Source organism: Eleutherodactylus coqui, chromosome 6 (assembly GCF_035609145.1).
Source record: "Eleutherodactylus coqui strain aEleCoq1 chromosome 6, aEleCoq1.hap1, whole genome shotgun sequence".
In the NCBI taxonomy this organism is placed as follows: Eukaryota; Metazoa; Chordata; class Amphibia; order Anura; family Eleutherodactylidae; genus Eleutherodactylus; species Eleutherodactylus coqui.
Genome location: NC_089842.1, coordinates 97,745,616 through 97,771,977, shown reverse-complemented (window position 1 = coordinate 97,771,977; position 26,362 = coordinate 97,745,616). Strand labels below are relative to the sequence as shown.

The 26,362-nt window shown below is 46.2% G+C and overlaps 1 protein-coding gene across 7 annotated transcripts in view; it reads right to left on the bottom strand.

Moving 5' to 3' along the window:
* Window positions 1-26,362, bottom strand: part of ARHGAP32 (Rho GTPase activating protein 32) — a 195,291-nt gene that overhangs the window by 37,147 nt on the left and 131,782 nt on the right. For all 7 annotated transcript variants that reach the window (XM_066607241.1, XM_066607234.1, XM_066607237.1 and 4 more), the window contains 6 exons: window positions 8,326-8,412; window positions 4,240-4,377; window positions 3,662-3,754; window positions 3,450-3,572; window positions 3,238-3,315; window positions 2,597-2,678 (listed from right to left, as the gene is read on the bottom strand). In XM_066607241.1, the coding sequence (XP_066463338.1) occupies window positions 2,597-2,678; window positions 3,238-3,315; window positions 3,450-3,572; window positions 3,662-3,754; window positions 4,240-4,377; window positions 8,326-8,412 (601 nt within the window). The remainder of the gene's footprint in view (window positions 1-2,596; window positions 2,679-3,237; window positions 3,316-3,449; window positions 3,573-3,661; window positions 3,755-4,239; window positions 4,378-8,325; window positions 8,413-26,362) is intronic.

Genomic DNA, 26,362 nt, shown 5'->3' with positions numbered 1-26,362 from the left:
ACAGGAAGTGGGGGAGGGGCCTAGCTAGCACACCTGAGTTCCATGTAACAGCCTTTTCATCCTGCTTTTCTACTGTATACGTGCACCACCTCGTGCGCAGTAGGGGATCACTCACATGTGTACATTACACGCACATTATAGTATATAGTTGAGTAAAATGCACAGTGAAAACACATGTGATATGCGTATTTGCTGAGTACAATGCGCGTAAATGGGAAGATGGAATACCTCTGCAGCGCCACCTACTGGAAAGCAGCATTCTAGCAAGTCAATCTCAGACCTTTTATACAAGTTCCGTCTTGCATATTTCCTAGAGGAGCATAGATAAGTCTCCTCATACCTTCTAGGTGTTCTCCCTAAGGAGAAATGATACCCATTTGTGCATAATACACAAGTAAAATATACTTGTGTGAGTGAGGCCTTAGTAGCCATCAGTCCTGTCCTTCTACAAGCCTGCCGTGTTGTGCCTGTCGGACAGCTGTGTTACGCTGGTGCCTGTACTGCAGCCCTCAGTGAGTAGAGTTGGGGACTCAGATCTGGGCAGGGGTCCCATTGGCCAGGTGCAAGGGGCAACTAAGAGGAAGTGGCAGCATATCGGTACTGGCAGGGCTACTGCCACTGATAATGAGTGGATGCATTATAACTCTGCGTCACCTTCCAGAAAAATAAGGATATGTGTCCCAATTCCCAAAACTAGACAATCTGAGGCAGAAGAGATAGAAGCCCAAGTTATGTGATGAAATGACAGGTAGGCTTTAAATGAATAAAATACACAAGTTACACTGAATCTTTTCCCCACTGCGAGATTTCCGCCGGGAAAGCGCAGCTTCAAAACCCACGGCACTTAGCCGCATGCTTTTCTCTTGCGGTCGGCTCTCCCATAGAATGGACATGCTGCGTCCCAGAAATCTGTGCCACAGCACTGGCTTTGCTACGACAGGTTCGCCGCCCCGTGTGATTGAGATTTTTGCCAAATCTTGTCCACGAGGCTGGCTAATCCCAAAATTAGCGCCCGCAGGCGGATCTGCCGCAGTGAAATTCCGTGGCAAATCTGCCCCGTGTGAACCCAGGCTAAATCAATGTAAACTGCTCCTCCTGCTCTATAACTTGCTGCCCGCAGACAGCACTGATGTACAACGTAACAGGTTCCCTTGAAGTCTAGTGTATCCCTCTGTGTTATCCAAAGGGCAGATTTACTAATCCAGTCTAATGCAGTGTAAACTTACACCAGGAAGTCTAAAATGTGCCTAATTTTTCACAGTGGTTAATGCTAAATTATTAATTTGACACATCTTCAGACATTTTAGCTGACCTTTATACTACCCACCTATTGGTTCTCCTACTTTACTCAATTTTAGTGCACGCTGTCACATTTAACCCTTTCCAATCCACTGTCTGACATCTGAAGACATTATGATTTAAGCCTATACAGCTCCGATGTTGGAAGACGTCCGTCGGGGCTCTGTTACTGTATATTGCCAGCCTCTCTGCTGTCGGAGCCTATCCAACGTGTCACCTCATGCAGTACTGGCTTTAGCCAGCAGATAGCGCTGTTGTATAACGGCAGAAAAAGAGTAAGCCCCCTAGGAAAACCAGGATACAAATTGGATTGGAAAGGGTTAAACTGCAGCCCTAAAGTCACTCCGTTTCAGATAAGCCAACCCCCTTGTTGAGCGAGGAGAAGTGGGTCATTCTTTCTTTTGTATTTGCTTCATAAATAGCCTTACACTTAATGCAAGAAATGTGCCAAATTTTGCCGCATTTAACAATTCCTGGTCTTAGGGCCTTTTTACAGGGAACGATTGTCGGGCAAATGATAATCGCTCAGTGAATGGAGGCGGAGTGGGCCGGAGATCACTTCCACCCCCGTCCATTCACAGTAAATAAGCAGATGTTTTTCGTGCCTGCGGAAACTGAATGACGAGCAATAATTCACCAAATGATCCTTCGCTGTTCAGTCACTGGCAGCATTCACACTGCATGATTATCATTCAGATTGGAGTTAGAAAGGAATTTTTTCCCTTAAATGGGGAAAATTGGCTTCTACCTCATTGGGGTTTTTTTGCCTTCCTCTGGATCAACATTGGGGGGGGGGGGGGGGGGATAGGCTGAACTGGATGGACATAGGTTTTTATTTAGCCTTACATACTATGTTACTCTGTAGCTTCCCGTGATCATCTGAACAATAATGGTTTGATTTTAAAGGGCCCCTATGTACTTGGCATCAAGTCTAATACCCGCCCCGGTCACTACATCATACAGAAGCTCTCTACTTTAATGTGAGCCAGTATTACCTATATGACAGGTGCCTGACCCCCTCTTTCTATCGGCTCCACACCTACTGACACTTGGGCTGTATGTGTGACCCACCGCAAGATGATGCTTGTGATCTGTTAGGACTGTAGACTTTTAGGAACACACAACACACAGAACACCACAAACATACATGACTTGCGGTGGCAGCATTGCTACATCTTGACACTTAGGAGTATAGGGGACCGACGGGCTGAAGACAGGACAGTGACGGACATGTTATAGAATAGGTACATACATGTGTTAATTCAGACAACACGTTTTTAACATATCAATCACCCACCTGGTTTGGGGACAGAGTTGGTCATTGACTGGGGAACCTTGTCATTGATTAATTCAACACATTCGCTGGGAAAAAAGCCAACCTGTGGAAGAAAGCATCATGTAACAGGGCTCTAGGATAAAAAATAAAAAAAAACACACTCTGGTGCCTTTGGCTCCCAAGTCTAAAAATGTAGGATCCAAACGATGATATTTCTGGGTTGCACTGGCCACAATTTAGGTTTCCATTTGGGTCCGTCTTTAAGTTCAGCTTGTGTGCTGTAATCCCCCAGCATTCCCTGTCTGTTCAGTTCTGAACAGAGTATGTCAATTTGTCATCTTTCTAACTGGCTCTGAAGAGACATTTGACCCCCTGCTTGGGTACTGCAAAATCAGCTAAACCGTTAGTGGTATGTAACAACAAGCAGAATAGTGAGTGCAGCACTGGAGTATAATGTATGTATATGGTGATTCTACCAGCAGAATAGTGGGTTGGTTTAGAATAAGTAATGTATGTATGCGTGTACACAGTGACTTTGCTGTATATATAGGATTCTATATGTCACTTGTAACATGGTTATTAGACATGAAGGAATGAGTCCAGAGAGAGCATGAAATGATGATCAGCAATAGCCGAATGGGGAGATGTGAATGTTTCATCACCTGGAATCCATGCTTTCCCCTCCACCACGTGGTCAGTTCTTTTGGTGGCATATCAATAACAGATACAATGTCTCCGACCTGTAGAAAAGTGAAAACATTACAGCTACATCTGACAAATCATGCATCCAACCAATTTAGATGGCACAAACTGTGCCTTATGACCATGGAATGCAAATCCGTTCGTGTGCAAGCGGCCCAGCTTATCATCTTACTTCAAAGGACAGTTCATCGGCAGCTTGTGCGTTGTAGCGTTTGATGACGTGAGCGGCGGCGATGGCAGGAACATTGATGGACGATTCTTCATGCACAAGCAAGTGGTTCCCTTTGTTATCAATCTAGTGAAGAAAAGAGGAAAGCAAAGTGATCCTTCTGTGTATTCAGCAGAAAACTTTATGCAAACATCGGGTCCCGGCGTCTGTCTTACCTCCATCCACGTCAGGGCTGGTCCACAGTTGATCTTATTCCCGGCAATGGCGGAGAGGCGTGCCAGGTAAGCCATCAGCATCTGCGTGACCAGCTGAGAGAAGACAAAAGACTGTTACGTAACAAACCAGTAGAAATTAAGGGGTGGACTCTCCATCTATATATCCCTATTTACACAAGTGTCGCTGTCCTGCCCACCCCTCCTGTATGTAAATGGGACATGAACACCAAGGTCTTGGCTGCTTCATTCAAATCAGCAGGGTTGGCCCGGCAGACACTCGGGGAAATCCAGCCATGTTTTCTTAGTGTGTGCGGTGTTTACTAACTCTACAGACTGTGACAAACAGGCAGACGCTCCCAGGGACATTTAACCACAAATAGGAAGTTTCTGTTGAAAAGGTCTAAATATAAAGCCAAGTTCCTCAAGTGAGGACATTGCAGCCACCGCACGTGGACTACTGCACTCAGCATTTCATCTGCAAGATACACCCTCATTATTGGTCTTAACATCTAACCCAATGAGCCCCCATAAACAGAAACGACTACAATTCAGAACGCCCAGCTCTAGATGCCCATTACCTCTGGACTTTCCTTCACGGAGTCGGACCGGGGCAGCTCTGAGAGCTGAGAGAAGCGTCGGTCATATATACATAGATGAAGGTGTTTGTCCAGCACCCGGAAATCTTCATAACTTCGTTTTACTATCCAGCTGCGACCCTGGAAGACATCATCATCACAAGTTACAAGCTGCTTTAGGAGTTGCAGTGCTGCAGGTGTGTGAGGGTTAAACACATGGTTGGTTTTGGCAGTAGTAGTAACTACCCCCCCAATCACCAAGACTCATAATTGCTTTTCCATCTGGCCAGTGCGGAGTCTGCCGGGTGCACGGTCCTTCTTATAGGGGATGCCGTCATTTGCATTTCTTCCTCAGCGCTAGACTCTCATTTTCAGACCCCCGTTCCGTCTGCCATTCTCGGCTGGTGTAAGCGCGAGGATCTCATTGTCCAGAACAGAATTAATAGCTGAAAAATGCCAGACATATCTGCAGATCTCAGCACAACTGACAGGCAGCGAATGTAAGACTCCGCAAGCATCATTACTCCTCAACACGTCACGCATACAGACGGTCGGGAAGAAGGCCAATTTTCTCACCTCCACTAAAGTGAATGATTTGTTCAGGAAGCCACGGGAGCAGATAGACGCCATTTTCTTAGATATCAAATAGTGTTATTTGTTCCAGAAACTTCACTGAGAGGAGGGAGAAGTAAAGCTGAACCTGATACTCCACATATTGCCAAGCAAATCGTGAGGCGCCCACCCAGTGGTCACCTTAGACACTCGGAAGGAGCAGGTGTACTTATAAGCACACTGGCAGACAATTCTTGTGGGTACAGGGCAGCATCCATCTACACAGCCCACTGCTGCTTCACATTATACACTCAATGGTCACTGCATTAGGAACACCTACTCAATAACGGGTTGGTTGATCCACCTTGTTTTGGGTGATCACGGCTTCCAGACATCAGAGAATAGATTCCACAAGGTGGCGAACATCCTCCATACTCAACTTGACCCCCACCGGCTGTAGCCGCGCCATCAGTTGGTGCACACTTTGTGGATATGAGGGAGCAGATCTCACAGTCCTTTCCAGCATATCCCAAACATGTTCAATAGGGTTACAGTCTGATGAGTTTGGGGCCAAGGCAGTATGAAGAATTACTTGTCATATTCCTCCAACCATTCCCTAGTGATCGGAGCTCGATGAGACGGAGCATCGTCTTGTTGAAAGATGGTATTGTGATCAGGGAAGACTTCCTGAAGATATGGGTGCAGATGGGCAGCTAAGAGGTCCCTGCAGTGTTCAACATTCAAGGATAGTGATATGCTGACCAATGGTCCTACACCATGCCAGGAAAACACTTCCCAGAACATGGCACAGCCACCACTGGCCTGTTGAACCCCAATGGTGCACCCATGCGATATGGCTTTATGCCGTTTACGCCAGATGCAGACCCCGCAATTAGTATGGTTCATAGGGAAACGAGACCTGTCACTCCAGATGATTTTTTACCAAGTGTCCAAGATCCACTGACGTCTGTCCTAAGCCCACGTAAGACATTTTTGGAGGTAACTTGGGAGTCATCTGGGGCACCCTTGTTGGGCATCGGCTATTGAACACCAGTTGCCGGAAGGTATGCTGCATGGTTCTGGTGGAAATTTGTCCGAGTCCCCCCCGCTGTTGTACTGCTAGGTCACTTGGTCCACTGTGGTACGTCTTTCCTGAGATACCAGTTGCGCCAGCTGCCGCTAGGATTAACCACATGTGGCCTGCCACTGTGTGATCTTCTTTGTGATTTCAGTCCATGGTCAACCAGTGTTGGACAATTGACACCATGGTTCAGGAACAGCCAACAAGTACAACTGTTTCAGAAATACTGGCACCGTTCCTCCGGGCACCAACAATCTGCCTGTAGTCAAAGTCACCCAAGTCACCACGTTTACCCATGACGGCCAGAGAAGAGGGCAGCACTTATCTGAGAATAGACTGTGATGCGACCATCATGTGGTACCACAATACTGATCACAAGATGCCATGTGCCGGCTGTTTCTAATGCAGGGACCGCTCAGTGAGTAACAGAATGACATGGATGTTATGTGCGATTATTATGTCACCTCAAGGAGAATAGATTCAAAATTCTGAGAATAGTGGGGGCTGCGAACTGGATAACATCACTCGGGGGGGACAGCATACGGAACAACATCAGTCTGAGGGTGGGAAACCATTAACAAGTCTTGTGAGCACATTTATGGCAGTGCCTTATGTTCCACTTCCATAAACCGGGTTACAAATGATCTTCCCGATTCGAAATACTCACAAACTCACGTTCATTGACACTCAGATATATAAATTTGACATCAAGGTTAACAGCAAAATTAACAATTAAGTCAGAAGTGAGTTTAATAGGCGACTACTAAAGAGATGGACTATCCGTGACAATAGTGAACTGCTTCCTTGGCCTCCATGTTCCCTGGCCCTTACACCTTGTGATTCCTTTTTCTGGGGGAGTGTTAAACATGGAGCCTACATGCCCCCATTACCCCCCACCATGTATGATCTGCAGCATCACAGAAGCCATTGTATCAGTCAATCGTGATACACTATAACGTGTATGGCAGGAACTTCACTACAGCCTTGATGTGTGTTTGCCAAAGGGGGCTCACATAGAACACTGTGATGTGGAAAACATTTTTGATGTTGAGTAACAAAACTTTTTGAGCTTCTTTTTCTATTGACCTCAAATATTTATGTATCCGAGTGTCATTAAAAGTGAGTTATGAGTGTTTTTGAAACTGGGAAGACCATTTGTAAATAACCCTGTACATGTCAAATAATTGTCCTTGAGAATGTGGGTGCAGGCATTATACTTGTTCTCTGCTCCCATTAGTCAAGTGTGTTTTTGTCAATATGCGGACTGAGAATACAGAATTACATTCTCTTCTAAATTACCCGGTGAGCTGCTGACCCACTCGCACTCTTCCCATAGGAAAAAGTGGTTGCAGACAGGAGAAGGCTGAAGGAGGACGACGTGTGCCACGAGGGGCGCTGCTGCTTCCTAGACACTGGGGTTTTTGAATGGAAGCCAAGTAATGCATTATGAGATTGGAGTAATCATGTTCGGTAAATTGCAGCCGGGCCATCTCATGTTATGTGCTCCTGCATCACTGGAGAGGTATTGATCTCCTCTCTCAATGAGCCAAGCAATGAAGTCATGCAGATAAAAGCCTACAACAATTGCCTGTAACTTGCTTCTCAGCATCTACGGTGACGCTACAACCACCATCCTGTGTCTATCCAGGTCCGCTGGGAGTTGTAGTTTCATCAAAAGTCAGGAGGTTGGCAATTGCTAGAAGGTGACATTCTGAGGCTGCTGTAGAAAGTAACTTTACTTCTGTATCAACTCCTGCAGTCTCCAATGAATAGGCTAAGACCAACGGCATTTCCAGCAACAAGACAAACTCCTAGGCTGCCTGCAAACGGACAGATTTTTGATGCAGAATCCGTGCACCGCAGATCGGCAGCAAATACCGTCCATAGCATGCTATGGGAAATTGATTCTTCCCGCACACGAGCGGAAGTCAATTGTGGTTCCCGCTTGTGGAGGAAAAATCACAGCATGATCCATTTTTACACGGATTCCACATGAAAAGCTTTCATTGAAGTCAATGGAAGCCATCCGACCTGCAGCCCGTCCGCATTACCTAACAACGGCATAGAGAAAAAAATTTGCCAAAAAATTCTGCACTGCACATGTCCGACGACGATCCGCCAGGTCACTCCGCAGTACAGAGGAGAAATGATAGGTACGCGCGGACGCCATTGCTGACAGGTTCGGATTCCGCATGCGGAATCGGGCTCTGCTATGTGCAGGGGGCTTTAAATAGGAATCGGACTCTGCGATGTGCAGGGGGCTTTAAATAGGAATTGGACTCTGCGATGTGCAGGGGGCTTTAAATAGGAATCGGACTCTGCCATGTGCAGGGGGCTTTAAATAGGAATCGGACTCTGCCATGTGCAGGGGGCTTTAAATAGGAATCGGGCTCTGCCATGTGCAGGGGGCTTTAAATAGACCAAATGACTGCCCTCTGCCATCAGCCCACCATTACCTGACATGCGACTTGTACCAGGAAGACCAGCTCCTTAGATTCACAGCCGTTTCTGCTTTGTTCACTCTGCTCCTCTGTCAGTGTGAGCTGGAAAGGCCAAAGAGGAGACAACAATAAGATGCCGGAAACTAAAAGACAGCATAAACAAACAGTGCATAAAAAGAATAACAAAAAAGATTAATATCAACCATGGCACTTGGGCCCAGGAGCTGACACTCTTCAGCTGCTTCCTGCACATGCAAATCATCATTTCAGATGATCCTTAGATGAGGCATTAGTGAACGAAGGAGCACTGGGGGTCATAGGTCAATGGTCTCTTACATATAAAGGAGAAAGGGGCTTCCAAACACAGCGCCACCCTTGTCCATTGGGTTGTGTGTGGTATTGCAGCTCTATTGAAGTGAATGGGAGCTGAACCGCAATACAAGACACAACCCAATGGACAAGGGTGTTGCTGTATTTAGGAAGAAAGTTACCATGTTTTTTTCTAACCCTGGACGCAAGTCCTTTAATGGCCCGGGACGATTATCGCTTAAATTCCGATGGGGGCTTGAACGATTCTGAATGATAATCGCCCTGTTTAAACTCAGGCAGCAACTATACGACTGCCTGCTTACTGTGAATGGAGGCAGGTGGGGGGGGGGGGGGGGGGTAGAGAACGCTCCCCTCCCACTCCGCTTCCATCCCAGCAGCTCTTTGAGCGATATTCGTTCCTGTGTAACAGATCTGGAGCTAGTGTCAGGCATCGTGTGCCCAACAGCTCGTCCCGTGTAAATGGACCGTAACTCTTTCTACTCAAAACCCCTAGACAGATACTGACTTTAACCTTTTCACCACCCTATGCCCCTGGGCTATTACCCTAAAACCATTAAAGGGATTGTGCCAAGAGAGGAAGTTATCACCTACCCAAAGGTTAGGGAATGAATAGTGATCGGTAGGAGGCTGACGGCTGCGACCTCTACCATTCCTGAAGGACCCTGAATGTCTCATGTGTGCCATCTCTCCATTCATTTTAGTGGTAGCACCGGAGTTCGCAGGGCACTTAAACTCAGCAATCTCTAGCGCTCCCATAGAAGTGAATGATGTGGCAGTGCGCATCTGCGACTGCCGATCCATTCATGCAGGGGATCTTCGGTACCCATGTTCTTGGAATCGGTGGAGGTCCAAATAGTTGAACCCCCACCAATCAGAAAATTCCCTATTCTGTGAATAGGGGATAACGTTCTATCTTGGCACAATTCCTTTAACCACTAATTAATTTTAGCCAATTATTTGCCCAATTGAGAAGGAATGGTGCCCATGTCCCTAACTCCCACTCACCAGCTACAAAGGCTTAAAGGGGATATTGCTTATAAGACAAAAAAATGTCAAACACAATAAATGGGCCAAATGTCCATACAAATGAGATCCAACTGCAACTCATCTGCCTAGATAGCGAGTATATAATGTCACAGGCTTTAATATACATAGATCTCAATACCAACATTGGATATATGAGCAGGTAAAACCATCACGTCTTACATGGGTCACATCACTCGGTTGCAACAGTCACAAGCCTTGACAAGTGGAAACACAAATATATCAGCATTCCTGGGGCCTTATTCATCCTCACCACAGCTATTGTATATGGATGGCATCACCAAATTCAGCGTCAATAACATTTCAGTTGTTTTCATCCGATTGTTGGAGTTCCAACCGCTGTGTTCCCGAGGCCCCCCATCACCAGACATTGCATATGTCAGATCGATTCTCACTAATCTCATACTATGAATTCTAATTATATATGAGATGAACCTGGGAAAGCATGCAGCAGCTCAGCCACAGGGACATTAAATGTTGTGCAGTGAAGGAGCAAGGACGTCAATTACCGGAGGTGCAAGGAGTCCTGAAGGGCGGCCTTGATCTTAATGAGGAAGCCACATCTTATATAACATCTCCTCTGACTGAGCTCAGATAATGAAGGAGAAATATTCCATAAATATGGCTGTGAATATTAAACACAAGGCAGACAGAGCCAAGACACACACACGAGAGGAGAATACCGCTGTATGATGAATACGTATGAGGAGAACCTGAGTCACTGCGGGAGGTGAACAAACGACAAATCCCGCACGTGCCCCCCATTATAATGGGGACTGTGAGAGCTTACGAGTCTGAACGTTGTCCATTACTAGTGCTGGGGCGTCCGAGGCCTCCTGCGCTGCGGAGAATGAAGAATTCACTTCCGCTTTTTAGGATACAAATGTTATTTGCTTGTAACAATTGCTCGGATCCAGCTGCTGACCAGATGTTGATCTATCCCTGATGGAGCCTTTATCTGCCGAGGAGTGGCCATGTTTACATCCTGCACTATTGCAGATCACTGCAGGCTTCCCAAGTGAATGTTCAAGGTCTTATCTACATTAGTCAGGATCTGGCTCTATGTAGGACATTACAGCATGTATCTCAGGTCACCATGGCTGATGTAAGGCAAGGACAGGCCCAGCAGATACTGAGGTACACGACTCCCTAATAAGTGACTGCTGACAAGTGTGGTGAGTTACGGAAGTGACAGATGTTACATGGGAAAGTTCTTCCGATTCTTGAGACCTCACACGAAACAGCCAATGAATGGTTCATATTAAGGGACCAAACCCTCCAACACTAATGTGTTCGTACAGCTGCTGAGACTACTAATGCAAACCGCCAAGAAGGACGAGTCTTGAGCCAGAAGAACAGACAAAAAGTCAACACAAAGTTTTGTGTCCAAGACAAACTTCCACTATGGAGGCACTGGGGAATAGGAAACTACAAGCCTGGAAGTCAGGTGCAATGATGGGGTGTATTCCCCCGGCTATGGGGCGTCCCAGTGCTCTGGTTACTAAAGTGTGGATAATGTGCAGCAGATGAAGAGCTCACACCAAAACAGGAAGTCTTTAGACACAACATATCCTCAGTAATACGCTGGGACTGGATACTCTGCAGGCTTCATATATGAAGAGAATCATCCCAAAAATTATATTTTAAGAATAACTGTTTAGACTGGAGAAAGTGGAGATTTTGGACCTGGCATATGGAAAAAGGTGCCCATACAAAGTGCTGGCAGAATGTCCCATCCTTTCCCCATTCACATCAGATAGTCAGGTAAAGCCACTGAAGTGGCCGGGTTTGGACGAGATTTGTCTATGAGTAAGAGCAGCTTAAAGGGGTTGTCTCACGCCGAAACGTTTTTTTTTTTTAATTCAATAGGCCCCCCGTTTGGCGCGAGACAAACCCAAGGGATGGGTTAAAAAGAAAAAAAAAGTTTATTACTTACCCGAATCCCCGCGCTGCGGCGACTTCTTTCTTCCTTTACCAAGATGGCCGCCGGGATCTTCACCCATGATGCACCGCGGGTCTTCTCCCATGGTGCACCGTGGGCTCTGTGCGGTCCATTGCCGATTCCAGCCTCCTGATTGGCTGGAATCGGCACACGTGACGGGGCGGAGCAACGAGGACCAGCTCTCCGGCATGAGCGGCCCCATTCACCAGGGAGAAGATCGGACTGCGCAAGCGCGTCTAAAAACGCCAGAAGACAGCGAATTTAGACGGATCCATGGCGACGGGGACGCCAGCAACGGAACAGGTAAGTGAATAACTTCTGTATGGCTCATATTTAATGCACGATGTATATTACAAAGTGCATTAATATGGCCATACAGAAGTGCTGAACCCCACTTGATTTCACGAGACAACCCCTTTAAGGTACTCTTCACATTCAGAGTTTACTTTCAGCATGCAGGTCTGACGTGCCTGAACATAAGCCCCAGCTGTATACAGCTATGTGCCTACATACTTGTGTATTCCCACAACTTTGCCAGCATTGTCCATTGACTCATTGGAGAAAAAAAGAACAAAGCATACCAACTGTACGTATCATAATATCCCACTGTAATGGCATACATTTGGTTAGTGATAGTCTGTTTGGGCATGCTGATGTTGACCGATCAGCCACAACATTAGAACCACTTGCCTATTATGTAGGTCCCCCTTACGCCGCCAAACAGTTATGACCCATTGAGGTATGAACTCCCCAAAACCTCTGAAGCTCTCCTGTATCATCTAGCACCAAGACGTTAGCAGTAGGTCCAAACGTGCAAGTCATTTTAATTACCTAAAATGATATTTTTGTGCTGAAAAATAACTCTAATTTGCTGCCCATTAAGAGTCTCACTTCTTTCTAACTTGCTGTTCACAGCCTGTCAAGTGAAGTCAGCATCTGGTAACAAGGCATCAAGACTCATGCTGACCACAGAAGTCTACGGGGAGGTGAATGGGGAGGAGTCTGCTGCAGAGAGACTGGCACAACTGTGCTGCTGCACCCAATAGTGAATGATTTTCAGTCAGATAGCTACTGGAATGACATCTACGCTGCTTAATATTGCTGTATAACATCCTCCATGTTATTTCAGGAACAGAATCTGTATTTTCCATGTGCAATGACATCATAGCAACTGGTCTCCATGCACCAGCTCAGACTGGGAATTAGAGGTAGAGCCCAGAGAGGGCAAAAGTGTTGACAAATATCATATTCAAGACATATAATGGCCATAAATAGCTCTATATCTCAGGTACACACACTGCAGTTTATTATTGGGGAGTGCTTTAAGCTCTGTTGAGGTTAGGCAAGTTAAGGGGCTTTTCTGAATCGGACTTCATTTTTCCAGCACATCCCAGAGATGCTCAATTGGATTGAGATCTGCAGAATATAGAGACCAAGCCAACACTTGGACAGGAGTCAGCATGGCCATCATGACTGATATGCTTTCGCAGCTGCATATGCAGGATACTGCAAGGCACACCTTTCTATAATAACCAGTAGTAACCTTCACAGCAATTCAGGTTATAGCAGCTCTTCTATGGGATCAGACCAGATTAGCTAGTCTTTGCTCCCTAGTTGCATCAATGAGCCTTTGGCGCCCATGACCCTGTCGCCACTTCACCAGTTGTCCTGCCTTGGATCACATTTGGTAGGTACTAACAATTGCATAGCAGAAACACCCCATAAGAAATGGTGTCTTCAAGCTGAACTGATCCAGTCATGTAGCAATCGCAATTTGCCCTTGTCAAAGTCACTCCGACTTGCTTATTTTTCCCGCTTCCAACACATCAAATTCAAGGACAGGCTGTTCACTTGCTGTCCAGTATATTCCACCCCTTGATAAGTGCCATTGTAACAAGATATACAATGTATTATTAATCTGTAGCCCTAATTAAGTTTTTAGAAGAGTTTACCACTATTTTTGGCTAGACAGAATATCATCATAGAGATGCGGATGGAATAATTAGATTATTGCAGTAAGGTAGGAGCACAAGAAGCGATACTTTTGATTGGGTGTTCCGTACCTCGTGATCGAGCACAAGCGTCTAACAATGGCTAAACATGTGAATATATGAGAGTAAGAAAAATAAAGAATTCACTGTTTTTATTGGAGGGGTTGTACCATGTGATTGGAAGTAAGGACTCCACAGTCTATTTGTGAGGAAGCTATCGGCACAGAAGATTGGTTCTTCTCTCCTGGACTCTTGGAGTGGTGATTACTTCTCAACTGATGTTCCATTCTTTGGTTTCCGGTGAAGAACATTCCGTAATGTACGAATAACCATTTCCTCTGTCCGTGGTTTTAAATGTTACGGCTTATCGGTGTATATGCCGAACACACATTCTAGAAGTCATGGTAACAGAGCCTAATCTCTGTTCAGTCAGTCACTAGTGGAAAACCAGCCATGCCAAATCACCAGCAAAATACAAAAGATCCATAATTTTAAGTGCCAGGGATGAGAGCAGACTGGTAATGGAGGGCTCTCCATAGATCAGATGTTCTCGTTACCTCCGCTCAGTGCAGTCTTTACATTTTTAATAAGTGATCTTCATCTCTAGAATCCTAATGTAGCTGAAGACACTCTCTATTAAAGGTCACCTTGTAGAAAGCTGCAGCAACAAGCTATGGCATTGAGGAAACCCTTTTCTGCTGTTGCTGAATGGACCTCCTAACTCCACCATACGAGAACCTCAACAGCCAAGAAGTAACCTCACATAACCTGCTAACATGAAGGACACGTGGGGTCGTGTATCAAGCTGATACACCGTTTCCCTGAAAATATGACCCTGTCTTATATTAATTTTTGCCCAAAAAAGGGCACTAGATCTTCTTTTTGGGTGAGGTCTTATTATGCAGATGGCTATGATTGGTTCTTTGCCCGCTGCTCAACCAATCAATAGAGCAATGGATGAACTAATGCGGTGGCTGTGATTGGTTGAGCAGCGGTGGAAAAACCAAATCACAGCCATCATATTGGTTAATCCAGTGCTCCATTGATTGGTTCTTTGACCGATGCTCAACCAATCACAGCCATCGCTTCCTGGAGGTGGGATTTATGAATCCCATAACCAGGAAGTGATGATGTACGAGTGGCTGAGGACTGCAGGAACTGCGCCGAACCTCGAGAGAGAGCACAGTGAGAGACCTGGACCGAGCCTGCTAGGTAATGTATTCTCTTTTTTTATGTAGTGTAACTAGGGCTTATTTTCGGGGTAGGGCTTATATTTCAAGCCTCCCCGAAAATTAGGCTAGGATTTATTTTCAGGGAAACAGGATAGTATGACAGCCCAGTAGGCCATGTTAACCTAGTCCAGGTGATCTAAAACAGTGGTGGCGAATAGAGATGAGCGCGCGTACTCGCTAAGGCAAACTACTCGAGCGAGTAGTGCCTTATGCGAGTACCTGCCTGCTCATCTCAAAAGATTCGGGTGCTGGTGGGGGAGAGTGGTGAGTTGCAGGAGTGACCAGGGAAGAGAGAGTGAGAGAGAGACCCCCCCCCCCCCCCCGTTCCTCCCTGCTCTCCCCCGCTGCTCCCAGCTGGCACCCGAATCTTTTGAGACGAACGGGCAGGCTCACCTCTAGTGGCAAACCAATGGCACTATTACTACTGGGGCTACGGGGGGGGGGGGTGACATTGCTGGGGCCGCTGTGGAGGTCACTTTTACAGCTGGGGCTGCTGTGGGGGTCCCACCATTACTGCTGAGGCCACTGTGGGGGGGACACCATTACTGCTGAGGCCACTGTGGGGGGACACCATTACTAATAAGGCCACTGTGGGGGGACACCATTACTGCTGAGGTATGTTTACATGTGGCGGAAATGCTGCACAATATCCTCAGCACAGCAGAAATATTTTGTGGCAAATTCCGCAGCATTTCCACTTCCAAAAAGCTGTCAAAATCAGCATCCTGTCTATTTTGAAACAGCACTGTCCTTTTTATAACGACGAAGGTAAAAATCATATGTCGTGATAAGCCCCGCCCCCTGATGTGCTGGCACTTTACGATAAATAAGTGGGTTTTGTGTTACACTTTGGGCACTTGGTCTTTAAAGGTTCACCATCACTAATCTAGCAGGTTCTGGGCGTTTTGTCATATTTTGGAGAAAACAAACTAAATGATCGTATACCACATCTAACAAAAAGAATATTGTTTGGAAAATGTAACAATGCATCAATAACTATGGCACATATATGTTTACAGTAGAAACCGCTTCAGATACATGTGCTTTTATGTGCCACCAAAACCTGACATTTCTATCTGTAGTATATCATAGATTAGAAGCAGCATTTCACGTAACCTCAGACTACACATGATGCCGATGCCACCAGGAGAGGATGCATTCCACCTTCCATTGCAGGCCACTGACCAACAATCCACTTCTATCTTTGAAATGATGAAGCCAATGTATAAGGTGGTACTAAGAATTTGGCAGTTTTGGTCCATAGTGAGGAAATGCTGCTATATGACAAGACTGGTGGGTAAGTGCATTAAGCAGATCCGATTTGTCCTCAGTGGTACAAGGCTGCCTCTATAAATCCCAGCCTTACCGAATTAACCTGTGATGTCCTGAACCATACGATGTGGCAGAAGCAGATATCAGACTCCTGTGACAGCAGCGTGCTGCTCTGCCTTCACCTGAACCAGTTAGTTCAGTCTAAAGGGAACAGAGTATTAACAGGAATCAATGCCAGGGACAGCAAAAGGAGGAGTATTGACATCCGTGCCCCACATGCAAAGCATCGTGTCTCTGAATCAGCAAATAAGGACTGATAGATCTGCTTAACATCTGCCGATACTAAAGAGGGCAAAACCTGTGAACTGCACTCGTAGTCAAAAAAAATCCATCCTGTTAAAAGAGTTGCCAGAATCTAATGAAACTTTCTATGTGTGATTGTACCGTTAACATAAGGGACTACAGTATCAGAGTAAAAGGATAAATTATTGCACAAAACTGAACCCTTGAAGGGAGGCTCTAGTACCCTGTTGTACCGCCTCTAGCTTGGATACAAGATGTGATACAGGCAGGCATGGAGGCTCTAGTACCCTGTTGTACCGCCTCTAGCTTGGATATAAGATGTGATACAGGGGGGCATGGAGGCTCTAGTACCCTGTTGTACCACCTCTATCTTGGATACAAGATGTGATACAGGCAGGCATGGAGGCTCTAGTACCCTGTTGTACTTTCTCTAGCTGGGGTGTAAGATGTGATACAGGTGGGCATGCAGGCTCTAGTACCCTGTTGTACCACTCCTAGCTGGGATGTAAGATGTGATACAGGCAGGCATGGAGGCTCTAGTACCCTGTTGTACCGCCTCTAGCTTGGATACAAGATGTGATACGGACGGGCATGGAGGCTTTAGTACCCTGTTGTACTGCCCCTAGCTTGGATACAAGATGTGATACGGGCGGGCATGGAGGCTCTAGTACCCTGTTGTACTTCCTCTAGCTGGGGTGTAAGATGTGATACAGGTGGGCATGGAGGCTCTAGTACCCTGTTGTACCGCCTCTAGCTTCGATACAAGATGTGATACAGGTGGGCATGGAGGCTCTAGTACCCTGTTGTACCGCCTCTAGCTTCGATACAAGATGTGATACAGGTGGGCATGGAGGCTCTAGTACCCTGTTGTACCACTCCTAGCTGGGATGTAAGATGTGATACAGCTGGACATGGAGGCTCTAGTACCCTGTTGTACCGCCTCTAGCTTGGATACAAGATGTGATACGGACGGGCATGGAGGCTCTAGTACCCTGTTGTACTTCCTCTAGCTGGGGTGTAAGATGTGATACAGGTGAGCATGGAGGCTCTAGTACCCTGTTGTACCGCCTCTAGCTTCGATACAAGATGTGATACAGGTGGGCATGGAGGTTCTATTACCCTGTTGTACCACTCCTAGCTGGGATGTAAGATGTGATACAGGCAGGCATGGAGGCTCTAGTACCCTGTTGTAACGCCTCTAGCTGGGATGCAAGATGTGATACAGCTGGACATGGAGGCTCTAGTACCTTGTTGTACCGCCTCTAGCTTGGATACAAGATGTGATACAGCTGGACATGGAGGCTCTAGTACCTGTTGTACCGCCTCTAGCTTCGATACAAGATGTGATACAGGTGGGCATGGAGGTTCTATTACCCTGTTGTACCACTCCTAGCTGGGATGTAAGATGTGATACAGGCAGGCATGGAGGCTCTAGTACCCTGTTGTAACGCCTCTAGCTGGGATGCAAGATGTGATACAGCTGGACATGGAGGCTCTAGTACCTTGTTGTACCGCCTCTAGCTTGGATACAAGATGTGATACGGACGGGCATGGAGGCTTTAGTACCCTGTTGTACTGCCCCTAGCTTGGATACAAGATGTGATATGGGCGGGCATGGAGGCTCTAGTACCCTGTTGTACCGCCTCTAGCTTGGATACAAGATGTGATACGGGCGGGCATGGAGGCTCTAGTACCTTGTTGTACCGCCTCTAGCTTGGATACAAGATGTGATACGGACGGGCATGGAGGCTTTAGTACCCTGTTGTACTGCCCCTAGCTTGGATACAAGATGTGATATGGGCGGGCATGGAGGCTCTAGTACCCTGTTGTACTGCCTCTAGCTTGGATACAAGATGTGATATGGGTGGGCATGGAGGCTCTAGTATAGTACCCTGTTGTACTGTCCTTTAGCTTGGATGCAAGATGTGATACAGGTTCCGTCTGGTATCAGTCATATCAGTCTACATTTGTTGTAACAGATCCTCTAGATCATACAAAGTCATAAACTGTGGAAATTTGTGTCACAGATGGCCCCGTACATGTTCTATGGGCAGTAAATCTGGCGACCGGGCAGCCACAGAAGTGTGACAATGTTGTGGAGGCTTCTGTGACCCCCTTGTGTGTGCGGCCAAGCATTATCCTGCTGGAAAATGCCTCTTGGAAGCCGTCATGAGAGGAACACAAGTGGCTGCAGGATGTCCTGAACACATCGCTGAGCTGTTATTGTCCCTCCTAGCACTACTACATATCGACCGACTGTCATATGTGATGCCCCCCAGACCATCACACCAGCAGGGGTCAGTGTGCCGCTCCACAGCAGAGGCAGGATTAAGGCATTCACCCCTAGGTCTCCAGATACAAACACGGCCGTCATCGGTGCCCAAACTAAACCTGGATTCACAGCCAAAGGCATCCCGGTTCCACTCTGTAGTAATCCAGTTTTGTCGTTTATGACACCACTGCAAACAGAGGTGATAGTGGGCGTTGTGAGACTAAGGCCTCATGTCCACTGGGAAATTCGGGCCGCGCGAATTCTCCATGCGGAATTCCCGAGCGGGTCCCTCCTTTCCCGCAGAAATGAGGCCTGAAAATAGATTTCACTTACCTGTCCGGACGCTGTGGGTTCCCATCCGTCGCGGACGGATCTTCTTTTTGTCTGCCTGGTGGATGTGCTCGGCACGCCGGCAGTGTGCCGCACGCATGCGCCGTGCACTCTTTTTTTTTTCTTTTTTGAACTCTGCTCTCCCGCGGCAGAGCAGAAATTCAGCTGCGGGTGTACTGCGGATCCGGACGGCTTCCATAGGCTTCAATGGAAGCCTGCAGGAGCTGTCCGCGTGGGAAACCCGCAGAAGAAGGAGCATGCTGCGGGTGATTTCCCGCATGTGCGATCCGCACGGCAGGGAAAAATGACATCCGCAGGTATTTACTTACCTGCGGGTGTCCAATGCATCCCTATGGGCGCGGATCACGCGTGCGGGAGACCCGCGCGGATTTTGTAAATAGAATTATCCAGTGGACATGAGGCCTAAATGTCCTTCAGCCCAGCGCCTGGAAATGGTTCCAACGGACACAGGGATGTAACGATGCCGACACCTGTCTCTGGAGAGCAGACAACAAAACCGTTGGAGCGGCCCGTGCTCGTCGAATGAGCAAACAATCCTCTAGTGGTCAAAAGCTCTACTCAAGCAAGGCCAAGGTTGGAACCATTTGTATGGCCTCAGGTGGCAAGACCGTTCATCTAATCACAGCTCTAATCATTTGCACATCGGCCTGAGATGTAACTGCATGCTGAGTTTTGCAGAAAAATGACAACTCCTAGGTGTTTGATATTGTCTGACAGTTTATAAGAGCTATCGTCTGACACTGCTCACTGTTCTTTCTATTAATTTGTTTCTTTGCTGTGGTATTAGCAAGAGCAAAGCAGATTAGGTCAGAGCCTTAAATCTATAAAAGCTTCCCTGCCTTAACTCTGTAAGGAGGTGTTGGCCGTCGTTCCGGCACAGCCACATTCACGATGAACCAACACTAAACATTGCAGGGAGATCAATAGACCAGACAGGCATGACACCAATCACATGCATTATATCCACCAACAAGGCAAGGAATATCCGACAGTGCAAGACGGAAAATAGAAGTCTCACCAAGCACATACATGAACATGCCAAACATATGACTGTAACTCACATGCATTGCATCTGTTGGGCAAGTAGAATAACCAAAGCTATACAGCCGAGGAACATGCACGGTGGGTATAAAAAGTCTACAGATCCTTGGTAAAATGCCATGTTTTTGTCATGTTAAAAGAAAAAATAAAATCAACAAAGATTAATCATCTCAGATTTATTTCCACCTTTAGGCCTCATGCCCACAAGCGTCGCGGGATACGCATGCGGATTTACGCTGCGGGAGTACCACAATTAAAAACAAAAAAGTGCCTGCTGGTGAGTGTAGAATTCAGTGGTCTCTATTAATGCTATATTAATACAGACCTCCCGCGGCGTAAATCTGCAGCAAATAGATCATGCCGACATTTATTTCCCGCTGCGGAAATCCACAGTAGAATTCCGCAGGTGAGCGCTGGTAGGCAGAAAGCCATTAGGTTCAATAGAAACTAATAGCTGCGGAATTCACACGCGGGAAACACGTAGAAATCAGTCCGTGGGCATTTACCCCAAAATGTGACCCGTCATCTGTACAATTCCATTGAAAACCAAGCTAAATTCTTTTAGGGTGGGAAGAAAAAACTAAAATCATGTGGTTGCATAAAGATGCACAGCCTAAAGCTAATACTTTGCTGATGTACCCTTGGACTTTATGACTTCATTTCAGACTTTTAGGGTAGGTGTCTTATCAGCATGGCTCATCTTCCTTGCGAAATTGAAAGGGCCTCTTCAAGTCAAGCCACAGATCTTTAATAGGATTCAAGTATAGGCCATTTCAAAACCTTGATCATCTTCTGGGGAAGCCATTCTTTTGTTGATTAGTTACGGTTGTGCCGAAAGGTGAAATTCCTCTTTATCTTCAGCTTTTTTTGCAGAGCCCTGAATGAAGGTTGTGTGCCAAAATGGACTGATATTTGGAACTGTTCATAATACTCTCCACCTTTACTAAAGCTCCAGTTCCAGCGGCAGAACAGCCCCAAAGCATAATGCTGCCTCCACCATCTTCACTGTGGGTATGGTGTTCTCTTGATGATGCACAGTGTTGGATTTGCGCCTTACATAGCTTTTGGAGTTATGGCCAAAAGGTTCAACCCTGGTCTCTTCAGACCATAACACGTTCTCCCACATACTTTTGGCAGACTTGATGTAGGTTTTGGCAAAACATAGCTGGGCTTGGATGTTTTTCTTTGTTAGAAAAGGAAATCTTGCCACCCTACCCCACATCCCAGACATATGAAGAATACGGGACATGGTTGTCACATGACTACACTACCAATACTTGCCAGAAATTCCTGCAGCTCCTTTAATGTTTCTGTAGGTCTCTTGTCAGCCTGTCGGACCAATTTTCTTCTGGTCTTTTCATCAATTTTTGAGGGACGCCCAGTTCTTGGTAATTTCATAGACTGTGCCAAATTTAATTCACATCTTGATGACCGTTTTCACTGTCTTCCATGGTACATGTAATGTCTTAGAAGTTTCTTGGTACCCTTCTCCTGCCTGACACCTTTCAGCAATCAGATCCTTTTTGTGTTACAGCGTTGTACTGACTACTACTTAACATGACTCTACATGTGATTGGCTACTTCTGAACACGACCACATCCCCAAATAGAAGAGTGTGCTCACACTTATGCAACCACATTACTTTAGTTTTATTATTTTCAATTCCCCCCCCCCCCGCCCCCCCCCCCCCCCCCCCCCCAATGATTTCAGTTTCTTTAATAATGGAATTGTACAGATAACAGGTCACATTGAAGGTGGAAATAAATTTGAAATGATTGATCAGTTTGAACATGACAAAAACACAGCATTTTAACAGGGGTGTGCAGACTTTTTATATCCACTATATTAGGGGGGGGGGAAACTATGAAAATCGGGGGTGCAATATAACAGATGATGCAGGATAGGAAGAGTTAACAGACTTAAGATGGCATGGGCTCCCAAGATCCATATGGCAGCACTTGGTCTAAACTTTCAGTCTTAAGCACAGGAAATGATGACTAAATTGTTTAACCCTTGTGAGAACCTAGCACATTGTCTCACATTCCATACTATTCTCTGGGGCAATTGAAATAATCAAACACATCTGCATTCGCATTGAGTTGTAGATCCGTACAATCCTCTGATGATTAGGCGACACCTATGCACATATAGCCTGATACATACCCAGCAGAGCGCTTGCTGGATGCATCTTGCTGGGGTTGAGCTAGCTCTGGAGATGGATCCTTTGTTTGCCGGATCTACAGCCTTACTGGAAGGTGTTTTGTCTGTGATTATGTGAAGAATTAGACAAAGGCTCAGAGGGATGTTACTTACCTCCGGGACAGAGTGCTACTTCTGGCATGAAGATGGGGGGTACCTGGCCCAGGCCCCAGGTCTATACTTTGTGGTTTCCAAGTCCCGACTGCAAAAGACATTGGAGGAAGCAGCAACCCAATGAAAGTCACGAAAGGGAATCTTGCGCTGTGTTAGCCCTCCGATGCAAATGGAGGGCAGCTCCTGGCTCTGTAGCTCCGGTGTCCTGGCTGAGGCTTGTACACCGCCAATTTCACGCTCAATTTGTACTACAGAAAATCAGCGGTGATCCCTTTTCTCTTGTATTCGCTCAGTCTGTAGCTGGCTGCAGGGGTCCCAGAGGACACTCCGGCGGAGAAGCAGGGAGGGGAGGGAGGATGGGAGGCGATAGTGAGGATGCCTCTCCACTCCATCATGTTAGGATGCAGAATACAAAACACATCCGAGCAGCCACCGAACATGGAGAAGCCATTATCCCCTCGCAGACTTACAGCATTTCACAATAGCAGATTACATTTTCATTGTTATGAAAGCCTTCTTATATGAGCTCATGCTCACTGGAGACGGGCTGCAGGAAGACTCAACCAGATCACAGCGCGACTTACACTGAGCTTCATGCCCCGTCCAAGCCAACAAACCAGGGGACGCAAAATGCATTACTTACAACAGCCGCCTAAGCAGCACATTGATTTTTGCCCAAGTGTAACACACACACTGATATATAATGTATGTAATATATAATGCATAGGCACACACATAAGTATGCATGCATATATTATATATATATATATATATATTTATTACATACACACGTGCATGCATACTTATGTGTGTGCCTATGCATTATATATTACGTACACACACATACTATCATAGAACAGGTATTTGAACATCCCTATTAGTAGAATTAGCAGGTCACGTGTCCTAAACCATGCTACATAAGATGAAGACCCCTGGAAGTGTCAGTCAGTTTGTTATGGGAAGTATACGCTATTGGATATCTGGGTTACGCCTCCTGCCCACGGGCGATATGTCACTGCGTTATTTGCGGCGATAATCCGGCTGTGGGTAACGCAGTGAACGCTTCCCACAGACTTAACTATGAAATGCGCATCCCGACGTCCACGAGCGAAGAATCGTAGCGATTCTCCGCTCGCGGGGTTCAAATCGCGGCATGCGAGTGAGACCTGTCAGTACTCCCCCCTGCTCCCCCGCGGTGGAATATCTCTAGTGATATTACGTCACGGCCGTGGACAGGCAGCTTGGAATTGCTCCATAGTGCCGAGCTTGAGAGTAATATACATATATATGCGTAGCCTCATGCTACTACACACAAGCCGTCCATCACAAAGCACAATGCAGCAGCCCAGCTCCAATGATGCAAGAAGCGTCGTCATTGGACAGTTGAGCAATGGAAGAAGGTTCTATAAAGTGATGAATTACACTACTCCACTTCATCAGATGGACATACCTGGTGTGGAGGATGCTGGGAAACGCCTTTTGCCTGAGTGTGTTGTGCCAACAGTTAAGTACTATGGAGGTTCTGTTATAGTCTGGGGGTGCTTTATGTGGCATGGTTTCGGTACATTTGGTTGTGTTGGCAAGAACCAGGAACACGGACGTGTAACTTGACATTCTAGGCAATAATTTGCTGCCAAAAATGTGACAATACTCTGGGAATGGTGGGCAATACTTCCAACAAGATAACTTGCCTTGTCACAAATCCCACATGGTTTTATGTAGGTTTGAGGATATGGATGTTCCATGATTGAACTGGATGCACAGAGCCCTGACTTGAATCCTATTGAACATTTTTGAGACTGGAACATCGGATCAGAAAATATGAACAGCATTCATCTTCTTTAATAAAACTCACTAGACCTTTGCAGGATGAATGAAGGGAAATATCAGAGGAAGTGTATGATATCTTAGCAGAAAGTATGCCATGGAGAGTATCCAATGTCATTAGGGCCAAAGGGAAGCCTCATTAAGTATTAACATATATAAATACTTTTAATTCCTGCTCAGGTGTCCACTTACTTTTGGTAGGATAATGTACATACACACATACAGTATATATTAGCTGGATACGTCCGAGTTTCAATGAGCACGCTTGAGGGTTACGCATTTGTTATCCTGTCTGCCAACCCCAAAACTGAATAGTTACTTGCAGCGTTCTAGTGGCAATGTACAATTTAAACCAGTAGCAAATTACAATAAGATAAAATCTATAAAAATGTTTCTGCAGTTACATAGGTATATTGAGCCTTTTCAGCTAGTACCGACCTATCTGCATGTGATATGTCCAAAATGTATCCTAGTATATATCCTAGCAGCCTGACAATGTATCTGAACTCTGCATACCCACTGCCAGAAAATCAGTACATCGCTTCTACCTTACAATTACAAGGGCTAGAGGTAGTAGCACCAGTATCGTTTTGGTTAGGGCTACATGGTGATGTCACATAAATGACATCATCACTACAGCAGCACAGGCCCACACTATGGTGTCCCATCATCCTCTCATATGCACAAAACTAACTTAACTGAGTAGTACGTGTGCAAGAAAATGTCATCTCACATCAAGAGGTTATTGCGGCTCCTTCAGGTCTCCAATGTAATAATACATGAGGTGGACCAATGTGGCAGTGCAGTCCTCCCCTAACCCAATTTTCCAGGTCTGTGCTGTATTACTAGGGTCTCGTTCCTTACGTCATCCATGACTTTCATACAGAAATCTTTGCACTTTCCTTCAGGTTTATGGTTCCTGTGGAGCTTTACTAACCTCTCCACCACTTTACTAATCACAGTCCGCTCACATGTTTGCTCCATCAAAAACTAATTTTCGTATTGCAATACCTTCTGAAAGTGTCAGCCGGCTGACCAGCACTCGTCTGACTTCACAGTTGGACTTGATCCTGGTGGAAATGGTGAGTGTCTAAGAGTTTAGAAACTAATTGCAAAAAACAGCTACAAACACTCCTGCAAAAAGCAAAAAACCTGAAAATTCAACACCTGCGTTGTAGCCAAGCGATGCCCCACGAGAGGGCAGGGTGTACAGTGTGTGTATGGTCTGGCACGTAGCTGGAACTCCAGCCGGTGAGTCAGCCCTGCAGCAGCAACAGGCAACTCATTTTCCACTATTCGTGCCATGTCAGCTCTGGTGGTTTTGTGCTCTGGAGTTTATCGCGGTGCGGAGACGCTGCAGTCTGCTCATTTACACCCTGGTATTGTCACGCTCAGACGAGGGTGCCCTACATATATGAACACAGCATAGCTAACCGGTGCAACAGATCCAACAAAGAGAGAGGCAATGACGAGTGTCTGAAAACAGACATCCCGAGACCAGATGTCAATCACTTTGTGCATAGCTCAAATGGGGTAGAAACCCATCATCTAACAATAATGCAGTCAGCTCCTTGTAGAGGGGCCACAGCAGCTAACGCCGGGACCAGGCCGTCCCCAGTCCTCTATCTGCATTGTCTTTAGGCACAGATAAGCCTTAGTGCACCCTTGCACATCACCATTACTGTCACATAAGGTTAAAACCAATGATTAGGATTGAGTGAATGTTACCAACATTTTATAAACTGACCTTATTACACGCATTGTCAAAAAAATAATCCCTCCCCTAGAAGGAGTTGTCTGAATCACATGATTATAACACTGGTGTAAGCGATTACTATATCAGGGCAGAAGGATAGTTTATTGTGAAAAGTGACCCCTCGCAAGGAGGCTCTAGTACCCTGTTATACCGCCTCTAGCTTGGATACAAGATGTGATACAGGCAGGCATGGAGGCTCTAGTACCCTGTTGTACCGCCTCTAGCTTGGATACAAGATGTGATACGGGCGGGCATGGAGGCTCTAGTACACTATTGTACCACCTCTAGCTTGGATACAAGATGTGATACGGGCGGGCATGGAGGCTCTAGTACACTATTGTACCACCTCTAGCTTGGATACAAGATGTGATACGGGCG